Source organism: Kogia breviceps, chromosome 19 (genome assembly GCF_026419965.1).
Source record: "Kogia breviceps isolate mKogBre1 chromosome 19, mKogBre1 haplotype 1, whole genome shotgun sequence".
Taxonomy (NCBI): domain Eukaryota; kingdom Metazoa; phylum Chordata; class Mammalia; order Artiodactyla; family Physeteridae; genus Kogia; species Kogia breviceps.
Window position 1 is genome coordinate 25518325 of NC_081328.1, and position 23777 is coordinate 25542101.

General features: G+C 42.6%; 1 protein-coding gene across 1 annotated transcript; it reads left to right on the top strand.

Moving 5' to 3' along the window:
• Positions 1–14768, top strand: COIL (coilin). The gene is made up of 7 exons (XM_059047725.2): positions 1–285; positions 5530–6631; positions 6742–6828; positions 7328–7375; positions 9231–9300; positions 11967–12055; positions 13724–14768. Exons 1-7 carry the CDS (start codon positions 41–43, stop codon positions 13832–13834), a joined length of 1752 nt encoding a protein of 583 aa, XP_058903708.1. The 5' UTR covers positions 1–40; the 3' UTR covers positions 13835–14768.
• Positions 14769–23777: the final 9009 nt, after the last annotated feature.

Here is a 23777-nt window from a genome sequence, read left to right on the forward strand (position 1 = left end):
CCCAGTGGAATCTCTCGGCTTCCGTTGCGCATCGAGCAAGATGGCGGCCTCCGAGACGGTTAGGCTACGCCTTCAATTTGATTACCCGCCGCCAGCCACCCCGCACTGCACGTCCTTCTGGCTTCTCATCGACTTGAACAGATGCCGAGTAGTCACAGATCTCATCAGTCTCATCCGCCAGCGCTTCGGCTTCAGTTCTGGGGCCCTCCTGGGCCTCTACTTGGAAGGGGGGCTCTTGCCCCCAGCCGAGAGCGCGCGCCTGGTACGAGACAACGACTGCCTCAGGTGAGCGGGCGGGATGGGGGCGCGGCGGTGGGGCGCGGGGACGTGCCTGCGCACGCCCGGGGGCGCCTCCGGCATCTGGAGACCGCGTGTGGGTCCGGGTGAGGGTCGGGGTGAGCTGGGTGGGGGGCTGTCAAACTGCACTTCCGTGAACCCCGGAGATTCTGATTGGTTCAGTCAGGTATGGGGCTCAGGAATCTGCGTTGTAACGAGCATCTTTCCCCGGGAAGCTTCTAACGCAGAAGGTTGGTGGACCACACTTGGAAAAACCCTGATCTTGGGTGTGGGCAGGGCCCGCGTTTTCTTCCAGCCTTGACTTAGCAAGCGCTCACTTAGCCGAGGACTGTGTTAGGTGCGCGGGGTGCCGGGCGTGCCTGAGACCCCGCCTTCCCCTGGCAGCTCGCAGGGTCAGGTGCCGGAGACCCAAGCAAATGGACCAAGCAAGGACCTGTGTCCTTTCTTCACCACTTGCAGGGTGTCCAATCTCAGAGCTCCTGCGATACCTCCTGGGACTGGTGGGCGTCATTTTGTGTCTCACCTGGGTTCACTTAAATAGGTGTTTGGAACCTTTTGGGTTGTGAATTGGGAAAGAAAATAGTTTAAAATATGCTTTTGGGAGTTTTAAACAATGATACTGAGATGAGTATCAAGGAGCGGTTGTGGTGTAAATTGCTCACGTGTGGCTGATGTGTCTCAATAAAATGGTAAGACACGATCATTTCAGTTCGGATTCATATCTTGGACTGATTTATTCAGGGCTTCTTTTTAAAAGCTTCATCTACAGTGAAAAAAAATTCTAGAGTTCTGAACCAGGCTACTTACTTCTGCTTGCCATTTGATGCATGTTGAATATTCCTTTCCCCAGAGTATGTCAGATTCATAAGATTTCTTCAGAGCATCCGGGAATTTTTTTTTTTTTTTTTTTTTTTTTTTTTTTTTTTTTTTTTTAGCATCCGGGAATTTAACTTGGAACAACTGCTACATCTTTGAGCATATGTGTGTCTTTCTCTCTTTTCAAAGCAGGAACACTGATTTACTAATAATGTTTAGCTGTTTCCAGTGACAATTTGAAATAATCCAAGTTTCAAAAAGAGGTCTTTTTCCTTTTTATTCACTGTGAAATAGATCTCCATTCTCTCTGCAATTCAGGGACTATTTAAATATTGCAGTTGTAAGGACTGCATTCTCTCCTGTTAAGTTTACTTTCTGATCTATTTCCTGTCTAATGAATTAATAACTTGCTGATGGCTAACTGCAGTTATATTTCATTTAATGAATCATCTGGAAATTAGACTCTTTATAATGAAGTCAACAGTGTCAAAAGCAAGCCATGAAAACTGTTATGGGAAATAAATATAGCATAATGGCAGGCAGAATTCCTCCTAAACACGAGAATGCACGATTGCATATGGCAAGAAATACCTCTGCAGCTAGCTTCAGTGGGAAATGGGGCAGACCTTAGGAAAAAGTTGAATTTGGAAAAGTTTTATATGTTTTTGTGGTTTCATGTCCATAGTCATTCTCTGTCTTCCCCTGACAGACTCACTTTTCTTCAGAGCTACAGAAGAAAACAGTTTCTTTTCTCAAAGGTACCCAATATTGTTGGAGTAGAGCAAAATAACTAGTTTTGTGTTTCTGTCTATTATCTTCTTGTGTCATGTGGAGTGGATAATTATCTGACTGGATAATCATACCAGGTTTTGCTGCTAAGTGCAGAAGATGGTTGAGAAAGAAGAGATCATCGTGGAACACAAATGGTCGGGAAATTTCACAGTACCTTGAAGGTTGGATAGCCTCGTACAGTTGTGGAGGCCAAAGCTGCCCTGACTTGGTGAAGGGATGAGTTTGCCCAGCAGAAGAATTCTGTCGGGATTGCCAGGAGTGCTGAGAGAGCTCTCCTGAGGCAAAGCGGAGCCTGGTTGTGGGAATCCTGAGAACCAGCCCTGGAGGCGCGAGCATCTCCACACTGGTGTGCCACGGCCACTTCCTCACAGCCCCTTCTTTTGGGCCCCCAGAATCTGACTTCCTCTGCCCCCAGGCTGCTCACATGGAGCTCCTGAAGGCGGTCTCCATCTCCCTTGGGAGGAGGAAGCGCCCCCATTTGCCTGGAGCCCCATCTGTCTGCTAGGGCTGCTCTAACAAAACACCACAGGCTTAAGCAACCGAAATTTCTCTCTCACAGTTCTGGAGGCTGGAAGTCCAAGGTTAAGTGTTGGCAAGTTCTGTTTCTTTCTGAGGCCTCTCTGCTTGGCCAGTAGGTGTCTCTCTTCTTACTGTGTCCTCACGTGACCTTTTTTCTGCCCTCAGAAAAAGGCACGTGACCTGGTGTCTTTGTGTGTCCAGATTTTCTCTCAGAAGGACACCAGTCAGATTGGATTAGGGCCCGCTCTTCACGCCTCATCCGAACTTGATTACCTCTTCAAAGGCCCTGTCTAAATACAGTCACATTTAGAGGTACTATGGGTTAGGACTTCAGCATGAGAATTTTGAGGGGACACAGTTCATCCCATAACACCCGCCGAAGAGAGCTTCACAGAGGCCTGGCTGCAGCACCTGGAGAGCGACCAGCTGGAGTGAGATCTCCCTGTTGAAGAGTCATTCTGTGAGGCAACAGAATGCCTTCTCTCCTCTGTCACTCTTTTGACTGTGCAGCATTTAATACTGATTATTGAATACTGAACATTAGAGATGAGCTCTCATTTCATGTTGCTGTGATCAGTGGCTCGTTGGACGGCCAGCCAAGCCCCTGTTGACATGCCTGTGAGGCTGGCAGAGGGAGTGAAGAAGACAGAGTGTCTGAGCCAGGCTGACGGCGGTTTGGTTTCCTGAGACCTCGGAGCCAGAGAAGGTCCTTGCCATTACGGCTGCTGATCCTTGTGCAGCTCTGGGTCTCTTGACGCTAAATCTCCTTTTGTAGCGTGCTGATGGCTTGGGGGATATAGAATACTGAGAGCTCTTCTCTCGTGTTCAGGAGCGTGTCTGTCCAATGCCCATGGGTAAACAGAGGCCAGTGGAAGTTAGGCCTGGGCGGCTTTCACTGTGGAACATTCATAGTCCCTTCCTATTCTTTTATGAAAACAAAGCAAACAAAAAGGCTTATTGTTTAAAAAAAATTAAACTTCAAAATAGTTCAGGGTGCACAATCCGTTATTTCTTTTCTCATGTACTCTTCCTACATCCCACTCTCCAGAAGTATCCTCAGTTAAATTTGGAGTGTCTTTTCCGTACATATGCAAACATATATACTTACACTTTTTTTTTTTTTTTTTTTTTTCTGGTACGCGGGCCTCTCCCTGTTGTGGTCTCTCCCGTTGCGGAGCACAGGCTCCGGACGCGCAGGCTCAGCGGCCATGGCTCACGAGCCCAGCCGCTCTGCGGCATGTGGGATCTTCCCAGACCGGGGCACGAACCCGTGTCCCCTGCATCGGCAGGCGGACTCTCAACCGCTGCGCCACCAGGGAAGCCCCTATACTTATACTTTTAAAATACACATGTCATTATAATATACATTTTTTCCTACACCTCACTTTTTTTACCCAAGATATCTTGGGTATCGTTCATTTTAGTATATATGATATGTGATGCAATCGTTACGTCATTCTTTTTAAATGCTATATTATTCCTTTGCATGGCCATGTTAATTTATTTAACCAGCCCCTTATTCATGGACATTTTAGGTTGTAATCTTAGTTTGACTGGGCTTCTATAATAAAAATACCATAAACTGGGTAGCATGTAAACAACAGAAATTTAATTCTCCCAGTTTAGAGGATGAGGAGCCCAAGATCAAGGTGCCGGCAGACTCATGGTCTGGTGAGGGCTTGCTTTCTGGTTCACAGATGGTACCTTCTTCCTGTGTCCTTACATGGTAGAAGGGGACTAGGGAGCCCTGGGGGTCTCTTTCATAAGGGCACTAATCCCATTCATGAGGGCTTTACCCTTATGATGTAATCACTTCCCAAAGGCCCCATCTCCTAATACCATAACATTGGGGGGTTAGGATTTCAACATATGAATTTGGGGGGAACACCAAAACATTCAGCCCTTGGCAGTTGTCATCTGGTTTTCACTGTTACATACTGCTGTGGTGAGTATTCTTCTATATCTTTGTGTACTTGGGCAACGATTCAGTAAGATACATTCCCAGAAAGGGTACCCCTTGGTCCAATTTTAAAATTTGATAAGTACTGTCAAGTTGGCCTCCAGAAGAGTTGTACAGGTCTGTATTTATGCCAAAAATATATGAGTTACTTTTGGTCGATATTGTGTGGGCAGTCGGCAAGCTGGAGACCTGAGAAAGCTGATGATAAAGTTCTGGCCCAAGTGCAAAGGCCAGGAAAGCAGATGTTGTGTTTCAGTCTGATTCCTAATCTGAGTCAGGAGAAGTTCTTCTGACGTCCCAGCTCAAAGATAGGCAGGGAGAGCGTATTCCCTCTTGATCAGCCTTTTATTCCATTCAGCCTTCAGTGGATTGGGTGAGGGCCATTCACGCTGGGACTATCTGCTCACAAAGGCAGTCTGTTTAGTGTACAAATTCAAATGTTAATCTGATCCTGAAACACCCCGACAAACATGCCCAGAACAATGTTTAACCAAATATCTGGTCACCCCAGGGCCTAGTCAAATTGGCACATAAAATTAATAATCACCAAATGTTATGGAATTTTACGATGGCTGTCAGTACCCCAGAGAACATAAATTATAAATTGTCCGGTGTTTTCCTAAATTTAAACAAAATAAAAATCAAATCTGATTTTTTAAAAAGTAGCTTACAGTTAAAAACAAAAATTGATAGTTAGCATTATCACCATTTAGCATAGGCACATAATGTAGTGGAAAGGTTGTGAACGTTGACGTTAGACAAACAGGTTTGAATCCTATTTCCGTGGCTTATTAGCTGTGGATCCTGGGCAGTTACTTGTCTGAACCGTAATTTTGTGATCTGTTTTAAAATGAAAGATACCTTCTTCATGGCGGTGTTTAGATTAGAGAAAATCTATAGAAAATGTTTAGGATGCAGTAGTTGAGCAATAAATAAAACTAGTCATTTGAGATGGTGGTCATTTGAGACCGTAAGTGATGCCATATAGGCCATTTTGTTAAAAAGGGTCTTTTGTCCTTAAGCGATTTGACATTTTTTCATTGCCTGATGACAGTGACAGTTTGCAGTCCTCTTAGTATGTAACTACATCCTGGAGACATGCTTATGAATTACTACTAAAGCTTTCTCTCTTGTTCTTTTGATAGAGTTAAATTGGAAGAGAGAGGAGTTGCTGAGAGTCCTGTAACAGTTAGTAATGGTGATAGTACTCGTTTATTACCTAGAAAAGCAAAGAAGCGGGCATTTAAGTTGGAGGAAGATGAAGAAACCGAACTAGATTACAAAAATTCAAGGAAGCATTGGAAGAGGCATGAGAACAATAACAGTGAGAAGACCTTGGATCTAGAACCAAAAGCTGTCCCAGATCAGAGTGTGAGTAAAAAAAACAAGAGGAAAAACAAAGCCACATGTGGTGTAGTGGATGCTGATGATGGAGAGACCAAAAGAAAATCACCAAAGAAAAAGGAGAAATGTGAATATAAAAAGCAGACAAAGACTCCCAAGTCTTCTAAAGCACAGTCAGTGAAAGAGTGGACCATCCTGAAGTACAGTCCTCCAAAAGGTCCTCCTGCTAGAAACAGCCTTGTGAAAGCCAAAAGAAAAGGTGGCACAGGCATTTGTACAAAAGAGAGTCCCAATTCCTCCTCAGAGTCTGAGTCTTATCATGAATCAACCAGTGATGGTCTCAGCAATGTCATCTTGGAGGTCAGACATTCCCCAGAGAAAATCTCGACTGAAGTCTCAAAGGAAGGTTCCTCTATGAAAGCCACAACTGCAAACAAAGTGGCTGCAGAAACTGGTTTTACCTCTACCCCCATCAAGGGCAAGACCTCCAGAACATCATCTTCTAGTTCAGACTCTAGTTCAGAGTCAGATGACCAATGTGTGATGTCAAAGAGTACCCCGGTGTGTACTGCAGATTTCTTAAAGACTGTAGGTCTCTTTGCAGGAAAACGTCCAGGGCCATCCTCACAGGTTCCAAACGCTGCTGGATGGAAGCAGTCGGACTCAAATGGTGGCAGACAGGCCCTTGGTCCTCCTCCCAATATGACTCTCCCCATCACTTTGGGAAGAGGTTGGAGTAGGGGAGAGGACCTTCTTTCTTGGAAGGGAGCGAGGGGTCGGGGTATGCGGGGCAGAGGTCGAGGACGAGGGCATGCTGTTCCCTGTGTTTTAAATAGAAATGCTGATTATCAGAAGCAACAGCAGTTGAATGAAATGGTGACAAACTCATCTACTGTTATCCAGGTAAGTATTATCTATCGTGAGTTTACCTCACGTAGTGTTTCTGGAATTGATGTCATGGGTTCACAGTTTCTCACTAGTAACAAAATCACATGACTAATACTGTTTTTCAGAATCCCATAGAGACACACAAGAAGGACTACAGTCTCTTACCGCTTTTAGCAGCTGCTCCTCAAGTTGGAGAAAAGATTGCATTTAAGGTATATTTTTAAAAAACAACAATAGTTACAACAAAAAAGATTATTCCCCCTCTAAGTAAACTTACTCATTAGCATGTCAGGTTACATTTATATTTATAATATAATATAATTTATATTAATAAAATTTAATAAATTTATTAAACTAATTTATATTATATCATATTTGTAATAACTCTTCCCGGATCATATCTTTCACGTGCTCTTGCCTAGCATGTAGTAGGTGCCTAGTAATTGTTTTCTGAATGAGTAGAAATGGCTCAGCCTGGTGTCTAGAACATAGCAAGTGCTCAATAAAAAAAGGCTCTATGTATCACCCCAAAAACCTCCCAACCCCCCCAAAAAACCTTTCCTACTGGAACCCCTGTTTTGCCACAGGCTCATGGTAGGGCTCCCAGAGCGGTGGAGTGGACACCCCAATACTGCGTGCTTTTTTTCCTCAGGAGTAGGGGAAAGGAGCCACAGGGCATGTGTATTTGTGAGTTTTTTTCTTCTTTTTTAGCTTTTGGAACTAACATCCGATTATTCTCCTGATGTTTCTGACTACAAGGTAAGGTTCTTTATTTTAAGGTAATCAAATGTCTAGTATATTAAAGAAGTTAAAGTCATATTTAATACTGCTAATATGGATAACATGGATTTTTATGGAGTAAATAATGTCATAAAGTAGAAAATAAAAATATTTTCAAAATGTACACTTTTTGATAATATCACTTTGAAGTCTCCCAGTGTTATTTTTCTTAATACTTGGGAAGAATATAGAATGAGAATGACAGATTTAATTTTTTTGATTACTCATTTATTTCTAATCAGCTTAGATACACAAAATTATTTAGAGAAAAATAGATAGCTCTCAGCCAGAAAATTTGATTATTTTCAGCATAGGAATCTATTTCATATATTTGTGAATTACTACTGGTTATTATCATCTAATATGGTTTGTTTTGCTTTACCAGTAAACCACAGGTAATTCACAAATACTATCCTCAGAATTTACTCACTTAATATTTGTATGGGACTTCATATTGGCATATGAACTTTATCACAGTTCAGTAAAAGTTTGACTCAATCAGTAATTACATGTTTCCTTTCCTTTCTCACCCATTCAAAATTTTGCTGAAAATCTTGTTAAAATGCATGCTTTCTTATTTTGATGTGAGATTCAGAATGTAAGTCCATTTTTTAAGGGAATAATTGATAACGTTAATATAGTAATACAGATAAGGTGTAAGAAGATTTGATTCAATCTGAGTTGATCCCTTGGTAGCCTTTTAAAATCTTGGTAAGAATCTTTCTTCAAAAGCAGGCTGGAAGAAGAATCAGTTCATGAAGGGATTTGGTTGGTTAGTTCTGGGTAACTGGTGTTTTATCATCTTTTTCATCTTAGCCCCTTAATATAGGTGACCACATAACTTATATAAATCAGAACACTTGTGAGTGAAAAGGCTTAATATTTTATTTATAATTATACTGAAAGGAAATGTAAATGGACCTGTCTTGGGCAAACCAGGATGTTTTTTCACCCTGCCATAGATGACTAATTTAATTCTGTGGTACGTGAGGAAATGGAGATAAACATGAATTGGTACGTCCCACAGCCTCTACCAATTGTTGATTATAGATGATATTGATTTTTTTAAAACTCATATTAAATGGATGTTGGTCATTATAGTTATCATCTTGGAAAGCTATTTGCTTACTTTATTTCCCAGTGTTTTTAGAACTTTTTTGAAGTTGCTTTCAAAACTGTTTCAAGGGTGAAAATCAGTACCACTTTTTTGCTTTGATGTCAAGTACTGTTATCCAGCTAGATCATCGGCTTTATTCATTAAGCTGGTCTTTAAAAGTCAAAACTACCTTCAAAGAATGTAGTCTCCTCAGCCCCTAACCTGTCTCATTTGTATCCGTGGGGTTTTAATTTATGGAGGTGACTGAGTGATGACACAGAGAAGTCAGTGCTACTGAGAAAGGAATTTATTACTTACATTTCCCGAGAGAAGAGGGGGATGCCACACCAGGCAGGACCACAGGGGACAGCACCTGGTTGTGGCTGGGAGGCAGAAGCAGCAGGGAGGAGCTTTTATCGGGGTTTGGTGTAGGCAAGCAGGGTGAGGGAGACGGCTTAGGATCGGCTAGTCTGAATAAGTAGCAGGCTGTGGGCTATAGGGGCTGTCCCTGTTTGGTACCTGCTCCTGGGATGATTGAGACCAGGGGAAATGCTGGCTTGGTATGTGGGAGTTTTATTTCAAATGCATGTCGATTTATGTAAAAACTTTTTTTGTTGAGATGAAACCCACATAACAAAACTCACTGTTTAACTGTTTTAAAGTGTGCAATTCAGTGGTTTTAGTATATTCATAATAGTTCACATGTTGATTTTTGACTTGGACTTTTGTTTTTGAAAGGAAGGAAAAATATTAAGCCATAATCCGGAGACCCAGCAAGTAGATATAGAAATTCTTTCATCTTTACCTGGTGAGTGTTCTAGAAAAGAATTTGGCAGTGTAGGCTCTTCGCATCTACATTGGTTTCTAAACAGCTTTCACACACAGGCGCTGCTGTCTTCCTTGGCCCCCATGGCTGCCTGGCGCTCTGCATACCTCTGTCAGCACAGAGTGGCCGGGAGGGTGGGTGCTGCACTCCCACAAGTGGAGGTGCGTGTCTACTAAGAGTTGTTGGGTTTGTTCCCAGAGCTGTTAGGCGAGTTGTTCTTGTGACTGTAGTTATGTAATTTCGTAAAATTACATAAATTGATGAAAATTGATGGCAAAAAAAATTATGTCTGTGAAACCTAAGTTGAATGCTGACTCAGGATTGTTACTGAAAAATTCGCTTTTGAATTATATGTGGTGGATCAGCTGTAAGAGATTGGGAGGAATTTGGTAAAAATCTGGGAAGATTCTACGCTTACATTGTGTTGCCAGCTTTTGTATTCTTGCATCACTTAAAAAAAAAAACCTCAAAACTCAAAAATTGTGGAAATTGCATATATACATTAAGGATATGATTTATAAAAGAAAGACAGCTCTAGTTGGTGGACTCATAAGACCTACTAGCTCTGTTTCAAAAGATAGGCAAATGAACATACTTCTGTGTATTAAGTCAAAATAAAATGTCTAAAGTACAAGTGTATCCACACTCTCACACATTATTTTAAATGGTTCCCTGCTTTATCCCTGATTCACCCCACCCATTATTGGTTCTGAAATCCTGGAATAAGAGGGCTTTTACAGTATATGACTTAACTGGGGTTGTGTTTGCAGGGGTCCCTGGCCAGGGAGTAGAGGAGATCTCTTTTTCTTTAGCAGACTCTAAGGAATTAATTATTTTCTGTTCGTGTTTAAATAAGGTAGTGAGTAAAAGATTCAGAACTCCAGTACATAGAAATCATTCAAAAAGGTTTTTCAGAGAATTCCCTGGCAGCCCAGTGGTTCGGATTCAGTGCTTTCACTGCAGGCGCCCAGGTTCAACCCCTTGTCGGGGAACAAAGATCACACAAGCCGTGCGGTGCAGCCAGAAACACACACACACACACACAAAACAAAACAAAACAAAACTTCCACTGGTTTTCCAGCTTTCTTCGGATTCGGTTTCATTTGAAGAAATCCCCCTTCTTTGGAATGGTGGACAGAGGTTTGTCCATGGTCGAATTCTGTGGACACAGCCTGATCACTTCTTGTCAGGTGATTGACAGTGATGACATCCAATTAGGACTTTTCTTTTTGGGAGTGTCAAGAAACTTCATCTGTTTTTTAGCAGAAGTACAGGTAGTCCTCACTTTGCATGGTTCTAATATACATGAATTTCAGTTACCATGGTTTAGTTAAATAAAACCAGCTCCCCGGTGACATTGGTATGTTAACTTTTAACTGTGAGTAACTGTATACTAGCTCTCCCGTCCACAAATCACTGCATGAATAACACATGGCCATATGATTAGTGACAAGTCACATCACTTCTTTCAAAGTCTGTTGGTGGTTGGTCACCGTGCATCTGTTACTCAGTTCCCATAACACAGCGAAGTGTGTAGTTGTGCTGCTTCCTTGTCTCTCAGTGGTGAACCCACGTGACACTTTACAAAACTGGATAGTTGAAATAGGGAATTGGTCAACAAAGATGAAAGCCCAACAAAGAAACAAAAAGTGATAATGCTAAACGTGACATCCAAATCGAGTTTAAGTGAAATCATAGAAGAAGTAGCTCACTGTGGGAATGTTGACATTGAGCTTTATGTGAGCTTCTTGACGTCAACGAGGAAAGCGGTTGTGATGGCAGGGATGAGGATGTCCTAGAAGTGACATCAGCAAAAACTTCGCAAAACTGTGAAAAAGAAACTCTCAGAGCTATTTCATGACGTTAAAAGCTCAAAGAATAACAAACTGAGAGGAGTAGGACAGTTATATAAGGCGTAGAAAAGATTCTCACTCTGTACTGTGGTTACATGACAAGAAGGTGAGCACTGCTCAAACTACCCTCGATAAGTTTCTTACAAAGACATAGAACACTTTAATTCTCAGTATTTCTGTTTTAAATTATATCAGTGTACTACATAGATAGCAGTTTTAGCATTTTTTCATTTCCCTATACATAAAGGTTTTAAAGTTTTGACAAAAAATTTTAAAGATCATGAGACAATCATAAGTTTTCCCATTGATTAAGATTGTTTTGCATGATTTCAGCCTGCACGGTCACTTTAACGGCCCCACCCTACCATGTAAAGTGAGGACTGCTGTATTACCAAGTAGTAAGCCTGTGTGATTTCTGAGGACACAGCAAGATATAAGAACTTTGCAGAATTCACATTACCTTCCCTTGTTGAAACATACCAGCTATTTGGGGGATTATCTTGTGGTTACACATTCTTTTCCAGGATTACTAGTGGTAACGGATCAAGCTCATTTCTTTTTGATGAAGGAAAGGTTGTCACTGATCAATAGCCGAGAAGCTCCTGTCTTTTGATGCAGGGTTTTCGAAGGCTCTCCCGTCACTGAGCATTCCATACTTTCATGTGTGTCGCCAGCCTCCACATCAATGGACAGTGTGCTTGTGGTTGTTTTTCTAATGATATGAATTCCCTGTAGAGGAACATTTCACTACTGGGAAATGACTCATTGTCTCTCCTTCCTACCGTCTGGTTTCAGCCGTGAAAGAACCTGGGAAATTTGATTTGGTTTATCACAACGAAAATGGAGCCGAGGTAGTGGAGTACGCTGTGACGCAGGAGAAGAGGGTAGGCACGCTTCTCTTCTTGGGATTGCTTGGTCGTCCACTCTCTTGACTGGCTACTGGTGGCCTGGAAGGTGACATTGCAGCTTCCTGAACTGCCTGTTTTAAAATCATAAAGGATCTCAGCCTTGGGGATCTCTGTTATGCCTACAGGGTGGCTATAACAGTGCCAAGTGCCAAGTTAGGGTGCCATCTTGAAAGTCAGAGAGCCTATAAGAGAAGATGCACAAATAAATCTTATTTAGGAGTGTATAGTTGCATAAAATCAGTTTTGGGAGTTCCCTGGTGGCCTAGTGGTTAGGATTCTGGGCTTTCACTGCCATGGCCCTCGTTCAGTCCCTGGTCAGGAACTGAGATCCCACAAGCCATGTGGCACGGCTGAAAATCAAAATCAAATCAAATCAAATCACAGTTTTATAAGGGTGTCAGTAGAAAAGAGTAGCATTTTTAAAACTTTTTATTGAAAAAAAAAAAAGTACACATAAATGTACAGCTTGGGCTGTTTTCACCAGTGAACATACCCCATGTAGTAACCAGCACCCAGATCAAGAAATAGCACATGAGCAGCCCCTCCAGAAATTTCCATCACGCCTCCTTGTAGTTACTACTACCTCTCAAATGTTAACCATGATTCTGACTTATAACAGCACAGGTCATTTTGAAGAATGATGTAAAATGATGAATCTGTCTTTTGATTTTGTTTCAGTCCTTCAATTTCCATTTTAGGAAGTATATGGTTTAGAGCTTTGTAGGCAGCCAGACTTCCAGAGTTGCTGGAATGGCTGCCTTAGTAGAGTATGGTAGCATTAAAGTGAATAGAATTTATATTTAAGAAACCACTTCTTAAGGTGTTTATACTTGAAATGTTATGATATTATTCTGAGTTTTAGTATTGCAGTCACGTTTTATCTGAAATGTGAATTTGTGGAAACCCTAAGCAGACTGTATGTTTTGCTTTGTCTTTGGGGTAGATGCCATTCGGGGATTTACTCCAAAAGCACATTTTTAGGGTCTGTGGTAGGCTCAGCAGATTTTGCCCAGTCTCCTGTACTTCTTCACTTGCAATATATGCAGCCCCACTTTTTTGTTGAAATGTATTCTTGGAAACTACATTGGAAAATTAAACGTTGAAGGCTTTCCTCTTGGAGGCCTTATTAAACAGCGGCCTGAAGTGGGGCCTGTAATTACCTTTTTTGACACTAGATGGCTCTCATTATTCATATGGCCAATGTTAGCTTTGCTTTCTCTTGGTAAAATGTGAAATACCTCCTGTTTTTAGGCAGCACAGGAAAAGAGCTACAGAGCTGCACAAAAGGGCATCAACAGTATAGTGATATAACCTTCCTGGGCCACATCTGCCTCCTGGGAGCTCTGTGGGCTGCCTTTCCACAGAGGCTTGCTGGGCAAATCCTCCCGACCGCTTTGTAACCAGCTGCCCGCCCCATACAGCCCTGCTCCAAATCAAAGAAAGATGGAATATGTTTACTGTAAAATTTAGCTGCATTCTAGGTAAACAAGACCTTCTACCCTGATTGAACTTAATTTACTGGGACTCAAATTACTCCAGGTCTTCAAGCGTTCTGCACAAATGGAAATGGACTTTTAAGACGACTAAAATTCATGCGACCTCAAAATAAAGTCTCTAAACTGAATATTTTCTGTTTTTACTCAGATCACCGTTTTTTGGAGAGAACTAATTGATCCAAGACTGATTATCGAATCTTCAAGTAACACAAAGTGCGGAGCTTCCCTGAGTATGATCTCTCCACCTCATGGTTTATAAATGTCTTATTTGTGAAAGTGACTATAACCTGAACTTATTTTTTTTTTTTTTAAAGAAGATTTGAGAGTTGTATGCATTTTTGGTTATCTTTACCGCATAGAAAAAATCTACCTCATCATTTAAAATAACATGGGTGTTGCTTTTTTTAGACCTCTTTTTTTCCCCGCAGGCTTAATTTTAGTAACAAAATTCAAAACATGACATTCTTCAGGCATTGTTTATAAAGCAATGTGTATGTTTTTTTCTCTTTTTCATTGTTTTTGACCATCAAGTTGCCATTGTCAGTAGGAGTTTATAATACCAAGTATAAAAAAGTGCTGCGTATCTTGTCTCAGTAAGTTTTATTAAGTAACATTTTAAAACGTGAAAGCATGTTACTTGACTTAATTTTTTTAACATTTAAGATGTTCCATTCAATATGGAACATCTTATACGTTTCAAGTATTTTATACTTGTAATTGTCAAGAGTTAACCAGTAGTTGGGTTTATTGCAGGCAGTGAGTTAAGGAATCCTTTCATACTCTTTTCAACTTTAAAATGAAGGATTCTTAGGGCCTGTGGAGAGCAGTGGAAATAAGTATGTGTGCCTGGGGAAGAACCGGGGCTCCACTCGGGGGAGAGGATTTACTGTGGGCTCAGACCAGGGTTATCTTATGCAGGATCCCGAGCACCTGGCTGAGTGTGCTGGAGTGAGGATCTTGAACAGAAACTTCCTTTTCTGTTATTATTCAGCACAGAACTAAAACGGCTAAAATGTATAGTGTGAAAATTGTTTTCTTTTAACAAAACATCAGATCCCTCCTTCAGCTTTGCAGATTTTTACATAAAATCATATTGAACTAAACTTCCGTGCTGAGTCATCTTGTTCGGTTGAGTTTTGCGAATTGCTGTCTTGTTTTATAATAATGCAAAAGATTAAACATTTCTGGAACAAGGTTTGCCTTGACTAAAGACTCTGGTGTTGCAAGGTTTAGTCCAGTGGAGTTTGTTAGATTTGGGAGCTATTGGACCAAAGGAGATGCTGTCCAGTTTTAATTTGCATGACATTGATATGTATCAGAGTGTGTATTCATTGATTTGAGAGGTATGACTCCAGAGAGAGTGAGATTAACACGAATGATGGAATCTTGGCACTGGGTTTCTTGTGTAAGCATGCTTTCTTTCCAGGGTTTGGAAAACAAGACAAATAGTAAAGGCCAACAGGTGCATGAAAAAAAAATGCTCAACATCACTAATCTGGGAAATGCAAATCAAAACCACAATGAGATTATCACCTCACCCCTGTTAGGATGGCTCTTATCAAAAAGACAAGAAATAACAGTTGTTGGAAAGCATGTGCAGAATAGGGAACCCCTGTGCACTACTGGTGGGAATGTAAATTGATACATCCACTATGGAAAACAGTATGGAGATTCCTCAAAAAATTAAAAGTAGAACTACCATATGATCCAGCAATTTCACTTTTGGGTATTTATCCGAAGAAAACAAAAACACTAACTTGATGTCAGAAAGAGAAAAACAAATACCGTATGCTAACACATATATATGGAATTTTAAAAAGCGGTACTGATGACCCTAGTGGTAGGGCAGGAATAAAGACACAGACGTAAAGAACAGACTTGAGGGCAAGGGGCGGGGGAGGGGAAGCTGGGATGAAGTGAGAGAGTAGCACTGATGTGTATACACTACCAAATGTAAAATGGATGGCTAATGGGCAGCTGCCGCATAGCACAGGGAGAGCAGCTCAGTGCTTTGTGACCACCTAGAGGGGTGGGATAGGGAGGGTGGGAGGGAGGCTCAAGAAGGAGGGGATATGTGGATGTATGTATACATATGGCTGATTCACTTTGTTGTACAGCAGAAACTAACACAACATTGTAAAGCATTTATACTCCAATAAAGATGTGAAAAAAAGCAAAACACTAACTCGAAAAGATATGGGCACCCCTATGTTCATTGCAGCATTGTTTACAATAGCCAAGATATGGAAACACTGATGTCCATCGATGGATGAATGGGTGAAGAAAATGTGGTATGTGTGTGTGTATGTATATATATATATAATTCAGCCATAAAAAAGAATGAAATCTTGCCATTTGTGATAACATGGATGGCTCCTGAGGGCATTATGCTAAATGAATTAAGTCAGACAGAGAAAGACAAATAGCGTATGATCTGACCTGTGGAATTTCAATAAAAAAACCGAATTTACAAAGAACAGATTGGTGGTTGACAGAGGCAGGGGCTGGGCGGTGGGCAAAATGGGTGAAGGGGGTCAAAAGGTATAAACTTCTAGTTATGAAATAAATAAGTCCTGGGTATGTAATATACAGCATGGTGACTGTAGTTAATACTGTATTGCATACCGTATTTGAAAGGTGTTAAGAGAGTAGTCCTTAGGGATTCTCACCACAAGAAAAAAAATTGTTACGTCTGGTAACTAGACTTTTTGTGGTGATCATTTTGCTACATATACAAATACTGAATATATTGTACTCCTGAGACATATGTCAGTTATACCTCAGGTGTTTTTTTTTTTTTGCAGTACGCAGGCCTCTCACTGTTGTGGCCTCTCCCGTTGCGGAGCGCAGGCTCCGGACGCGCAGGCTCAGCGGCCATGGCTCACGGGCCCAGCCGCTCCGTGGCATGTGGGATCTTCCCGGACCGGGGCACGAACCCACGTCCCCTGCATCGGCAGGCAGACTCTCAACCACTGCGCCACCAGGGAAGCCCTACCTCAGTTTTAAAGAAAACATAACTACTAAACATTGACTAGACCGCAGGAAAGTGTTGACCTCAGGGTGTCTTTTCTTCAGATTATAACCAGTTTATGAGTCACCTTTTTCCTCTGTGGTGGTGGTTTTCAAACTATGAATAGCAGTCTTCTAGAAGAGTCATGGTATTGATTTAGGGGGTCATGACCTGCATTTTGAAAAATGAAATAGAATAGAAAAATAGGGCACCACACTTAGTAAATTTCAGTTTGCTTTATGAAAGATGTAATTTACATAATAGCCATATGCCATATCCAGGTGTCCTGGATCACCATGTAAAATGTAAATGTATTTCTTACTGCTCGAAATCAGACATAATTTTCAGATGTGGAAACTCTAAACAATACCGTTTATTCTAGGAGTGACAGAGAAGGGGAGAGGTAAAAACATTGGTGCTAGGCAAAAAGCTCACGCCAGGGACTGAATGAGCCTCGCTGCTCCTGGACTGGTGGTCCAGAAGCACAGTTCTTGATGCCAGCCAGTATTATTCTAGGATTATTCTCTGGGCTCAAAGCAGTGACTCATCTAACTCCTCTCAACTCAAAATTGAATAACTTGCCAAAGACCACCCAACCAGAAGACGGAGAGTCTAGTGTCATTTCAGAGCAGGATGGTGGCTGTCCCTGAAGAGGCTCTGTCTTGGCCTGAGTGTAAGCAGCATCAGGGCGCCTGCCTCACATTTTCCCCTGCTGCCTTTATCCTTGGGAGCTCATGTGAACCTTCTGGCTAATTACCTTTCTGGCCCCATGGCCCAATTTTGTCCATCTTCAGGTTGTCTCCTCACCATTTAGTTTTTTTTTTTTTTTTTTTAATCAAGTGTTTATTGTTTTGGTTTGGATTAAAATTTTTTTAAAAACCAGCTTTATTGAGTTATAACTGATATATCAAAAACTGCACATATTTAATGTACTCAATTTGATGAATGCACACAATTGTGAAACCACCACAATCAAGGTAATAAATATCTGTCACCTACAAAAGTTTCCGTATACTTTTGTTTTTGTAGTCAGAACACAACATGAGACGTACCCTCTTAACAGAATTTTTAAGTGCACAATACAGTATTGTTAACTATATTGTCCAGCAGATCTCTAGAATGCATTCATCTCGCATAACAAACTTTATACCCATTGAACAAGAGCTCCTCATTTCCGCTAGCTCCAGTCTCTGGAAACCACCATTCTCTGCTTCTATGAGTTTGATTATTCTAGATACCTTATGTAAGTGGAGTCATGCAGTATTTGTCCTTCTGTGACTGGTTTATTTCACTTAGCATAATGCCCTTTGGTTCATCTATGTTGTCACATAGGCAGGATTTCCTTCTTTTTTAAGGCTGAATAATACTCCATGGTATGTATTACCACATTTTTTAAATCCATTCATCCATGGATGGACACTTAGGTTGTTTCCACATCTTGGCTATTGTAAATAATGCTGCAGTGACCATGGTCACTGTTAAGTTCTAAACTGCTTTAGCTCTCAGCTGTTCAACTCTATATGAAAAGACTCTGACCCTGACTTGGTCCAATTTCACACTGGGTCTTTTTCCTCTTGTGAAACCTTCAAGCTCTCCAGTTCAACTCACATCACTGATATGATTGGTCTACTCTTTGCTGTCCTCATCTTGGACACTGTGACGGTAACTTCATCACCTGTTAACTATTTTTTAAGCTACTTCCAAACCTGAACCGGTTGGGTCATTCACTCCCTAGTCCTTTAACTGTTCTGAAGGGATGACGTCACAAAAACTCTTTGCACTGGTGAAAGAACTAGCCTGCTGGAGATGTAGGTACTTATTTGAGTCTAATTTTCTTTCTTTTTTAAAAAAATTATTTTATTTTACTTTTTTAAAAAAAAATAAATTTATTTATTTATTTTTGGTTGTGTTGGGTCTTCGTTTCTGTGCGAGGGCTTTCTCTAGTTGCGGCAAGCGGGGGCCACTCTTCGTCGCGGTGCGCGGGCCTCTCACTGTCACGGCCTCTTGTTGTGGAGCACAAGCTCCAGACGCGCAGGCTCAGTAGTTGTGGCTAACAGGCCTAGTTGCTCCAGGTCATGTGGGATCTTCCCGGACCAGGGCTCGAACCCGTGTCCCCTGCATTGGCAGGCGGATTCTTAACCACTGCAGCACCAGGGAAGCCCTTGAGTCTAATTTTCAATTCTTTATTTATATCTAAAAGCATCTGTTCCAAACTTTCACCTTCAAACCGCATCCCCGCCCCTCGCCATGTCAAAGAACAGCTCTTGCTTTTGACAAAGATGAGGAGGGTGGGTGGTCGTGCCCCTCTCCTTGCTCTCTTCCCTTCACAGCAGTGACTGTTCTGGTTTGTTTTTCTCCCCTGGTGACTGATCTCAGCGCTTGCTTGCAAGGGGAGCTATATCAGCCTTGATCCAATCAGGAGAGAGAGAGACCACAGGGTAATTCAACCAGAGAACTACTAACTATAGCAGGGGCTGGAGTCATATATGATGGGTAGCCACAATCCCTGGGGCTGAGATAGAGCCCCCAAGGAAGAGTCTGCAATACCCTCACCCCCTGGGTTGTGAGCAGATCTTGTTGGGAGGGTTGCTGGATATCTGCCCTCTTTCAAATCCTGACACATTTAATTATGCAGTATTTTAAAATTACACTTATTAATACTGCCAAGCGCCTCATCTCATCAGAAAAGTCTTTAAGTGGTGGGAAGCTATCAGCTCACTATAGCAGATACGAGTTTTCCAAAATTCTAATTTTTGCTTGAAAGCTCAAATTTTTTCATTGGCAACTAACACTGTCAGTTGTTCTTGAAGTGAGAGGCTCACTTCATTCGTTGTCAAGACAATGTCTGCCAATACCCATGTCAGAATGACCACTGATTTTCTGTCTGTACTTCTTTTCCAGTAACACTGGTGTTCCATGAAAAATGGGACAGTCCAGCTCACAATGGGACTAGTTGCACGAGTGGTTTTCCTTGAGACAACTGCCGTGCTGCCGTATTCTGTGGAAACTGTGCCTTTAAGGGTCACGACTTAATAACAACAATTGTCTCTGCTCCATCGGGGACATTCTTAAGTGCAACTGGCTTTTTTTTTCTTTCCTACCGTGAGTGAGGCCAAGGACACCACTGGCTAGATTGGTGCTCAAGTGCAGCAGTTTGTTGCTTTTGCACCGTCACGGCAAACATCAAGATGTGAAAAGACAAATGATGGCTTAGGAGTTTTGACCTCACAGACCCCCCCAAAAGCGTCTAGAGGACCTGCAGGAGTCCACAGACTACATCTGGAGAACTGCTGTCATAGTGGAAAGAAAACGGGTTTTGAAATCCAAGTTGGGTCCTCATCTGAGCTGGGTGACAAAGGGTGAGTGTCTTCATTTGTAGAATGAGACCAACCCACCCTTAGAGTTATAATGAAATGTTAAAGTAATGCTTGAAAATGTTACATTCAGAAAGTATTGGTCTACTCTTAAGACTTTAATAAGACTCAAAAGAAGCTAATTAATCAACTCTGGTGAATTCCCTGGCGGTCCAGAGGTTAGGGCTCCTTTGCTCTTACTGCCGAGGGCCTGGGTTCGATCCCTGGTCAGGGAACTTAAATCCCACAAGCCGTGTGGAGTGGCCAAATAATAATAATAATAATAATAATAATAATAATAATCTCCAGCTCTGGGACTTCCTTGGCTGTCCAGTGGTTAAGACTCTGTGCTTCTACTGCGGGGGGAACGGGTTCTATCCCTCGTCAGGGAACTAAGATCCTCCATGCCATGCAGCGCGGCCCCAGAAAATAAATAAATGAAAATGAAGTAAACTCCAACTTAACCTTCAGAAAGAAAAGTCACTACTGAGTATTAGCATTGGATATTCTTTACGGTGGATTCATTTCACTTTCAAGTTATATTTAGGTATCCTGTTTTGAAATGTTCGTTCTAAAGATTAACTGCCTAAATGAGAGTGGGGTTACAGTGAGTACCCAGCTCTTTAAACAGTCCAGGCACCCCCATGGGAATGGCCAGCCAGGAGAATATCATCTCTTCCGTGTCCCAGTGGACTCAAGGGAGAAATAAAGCTCAGGTCTGAACTGTGAGTCTTTTTTTTTTTTTTTTTTTTTGCGGTACGCGGGCCTCTCACTGCCGTGGCCTCTCCCGTTGCGGAGCACAGGCTCCGGACGCACAGGCTCAGCGGCCATGGCTCACGGGCCCAGCCGCTCCGCGCCACGTGGGATCTTCCCGCACCGGGGCACGAACCCACGTCCCCCGCATCGGCAGGCGGACTCTCAACCACTGCGCCACTAGGGAAGCCCTGAACTGTGAGTCTTTACTGGAATCTAAGCATGCAATCTTCGGTCATTGTAGGGTCACAAAATGTTAAAGCCAGAAGCCACCTTTGGAATAGTGAAGCCTAACCTCCATTTTACCCTGAAACGGCAGACTCAGTGTAGGTGAAATAACAGAGGTGCTTGTGGTTAGAACATGGGCGCTGGAGTCTGATGAACCAGGTGCAGTTCTGCCTTGTACTCTTCTTAGTCGTTTTTTCATAAGACAAGTTATCTAGCCTCTCTGAGCCTCGATTTCCTCATCACAATACCCACCAATAGGAGTGTGGTGAGGACTGAGTGAGATAATAATGCATGTAAAGCATTTAGCACAGGCCCTGGCACATAGTAAGTGCTTGATGAGTCATTAGTTATCATTTATGTTTCCGTTATGTGACTTGCCCAAGGTCCGGCTCCAAATTTTTGGTAGCACTTGAACCCCCTTATTTTTAATTTATTTTCACCTGTTAGAAATAACTTGTGTCATATTTCATATCATATTTGTCATGTTTAGATTTTCTCTAATTTCCTCTTTCAGGTAGGAGGAAGTCAGTCATCTAATTCTCATCAGTGATGCTTTTCAGAATAGGAGGCTTGGAGATTTCTGCGAATCCACCCATTATCTCCAAACTGTTGTGTCTCTTATTCTCATGTTTGAGTGGTACAGCTTTTCTCCCAGGGCTCTAGCCACTTAGAACACATGACCTCCACTTTCAAAGTGGTTATATTAAGAAAACCACTCAGGTGGTTTTTTGGTTTGTTTTGTTTTGTTCCAGTTAACAGAAAAGACATTCAGAGAGGAACCAGTGAGAGATTATGGGAGCATATGTATAATGAAACCCCCCCAAAAATGCATTTGGGATATAAGGGGATTGGCAGTTTGCTCTGCAGGACACGCAGGCTGGTAAATTTGTTAACCTTGCAGTAATGCTACCCCACGTGTTAAGTGACTGGATTGGGGCAGGGTTTGGGGAGGGTTTTACTGTATGAAATGTGGCTATAAGATAATGTCTGAATTTTTTTTTTAAAAAAAAAACAATCCCATCATAACAGAGTCCAAAGGCATTGGTTGTGTCCGTTACACATCTCAGCCAGCAAACTTACACTGAACCAGGTCAGTTTCGCTGAGATACAGCCTCAGGGTCAATGGCACAGGCCACTCTCTTGGCTCCTGGGTTTCAAACACTAAGGGAAAGGGTTCAGCAGGCTAAGCCAAGACCTTGCTGCTCCGGTGGGTCCACACATCAGCGGTGGGTCCACACATCAGCAGCGGCCCCTTCCTGGGAGCTGAATAGGAATGCAGGGTCTCCGCCCACCCCAGACCTGCTGTGTCGGAAGTTGCATTAAGCAAACCCCAAGCAAACAGGGGACGCGTGCACGGGAAGATCTGCCAAGTACTGAGGCAGAGGAGGACACAGGCGGAACGCTGGCACTGCCCTGCCCATCAGACTAATCAAAGGGACTTCTGCTTGACTACACCTGCCGTCTGCTGTGAAGCTTTCTCTTGGGGGCTGACATGGCAAACCTGAGATTCTCTTTCATTGCAGAGGAAAAAGGCAGTGACGCAGCTACTACAGCTGGGGGCTGGCTCAGGGCTTTCAGAGACTGAATGTTTTATTTGGGCCAGGACTGATACATTCAGTGAGTGCCGTGAGCAGTGCTTTGTGACCTTTCTCACACAGGGGCTCACGTAGAGAATTATATTGGTAGGGCATACCGGGAGAAGAAAATGACGCTGTTAGTGGCCAGAGGTGACCACCCATGGGTTCTGGCTGGCCCAGAGCTGTGGGGATCCAAGTCTTGGCACACAGGTGCCGTGAGCCCTTTGGGCACCTCACACATTTGGACACTGTTTCATGACACAGCAGTTCATTCAGGAGCAGGAAATGGACGCAGCATGGCCTGAGCGGCTCTGAGCAGCCCTACCACCATGCTGGCCTGGTCACTCTCATAGCCTAGGAGGGGCCGCTGCTGCCATTCTGGCCCCAGACTGAGACCCACGGCTGGAGATGAGAAGGTCGTGACAGGGAAGTTTGGAGAATAGAGATGGTGACGATAGCTCTGGGCCCGCTGTTTTTCTAAGCACTTTACATGTGTTATTTCATTTACATGAGATAGGAACTGTTAGGATTTCCTTTCTACAGAAGAGGAAACTGAGGCGCAGAGGTTAAGTCCCTTGCCTGTGATCACACAGCTAGCAGATGAAGGAGCCGGCGTCCAGATCTAGGTTGTCCGCTTCAGGGTCTGTCCTGTTAACCACTAAGCTCGACCACCTCTCCAGCAGTAGAAGATTCCAGGGAAGACATAGATGTAGTATTTTATTTATTTATTTATTTATTTATTTATTTGCGGTACGCGGGCCTCTCACTGTTGTGGCCTCTCCCGTTGCGGAGCACAGGCTCCGGACGCGCAGGCTCAGCGGCCATGGCTCACGGGCCCAGCCGCTCCGCGGCACGTGGGATCTTCCCGGACCGGGGCACGAACCCGTGTCCCCAGCATCTGCAGGCGGAGTCTCAACCACTGCGCCACCAGGGAAGCCCATAGATGTGGTATTAAGTGAAAATGCAAATTGTAACATATAATATATTTATAGAGTATATTTCCCATTTGCATTAGAAAAGAGGTTCCTGATACAGGATATGGATAAAAATATTCTGGAAGGATTTCTGTGAAACCTAATAGTGGTCACCTCTGCACAGAGGGACTGATGGAGGGGAGATTTTCACTGTTTTAATCCTTCCTCTCTGTAAATGTATTGCCACAAGCATGCCATACCTGTACAATTTTTTTTAAAATTAATTAATTAATTAATCAATTATTTTTGGCTGTGTTGGGTCTTTGTTGCTGTGCATGGGCTTTCTCTAGTTGCAGCGAGCGGGCTA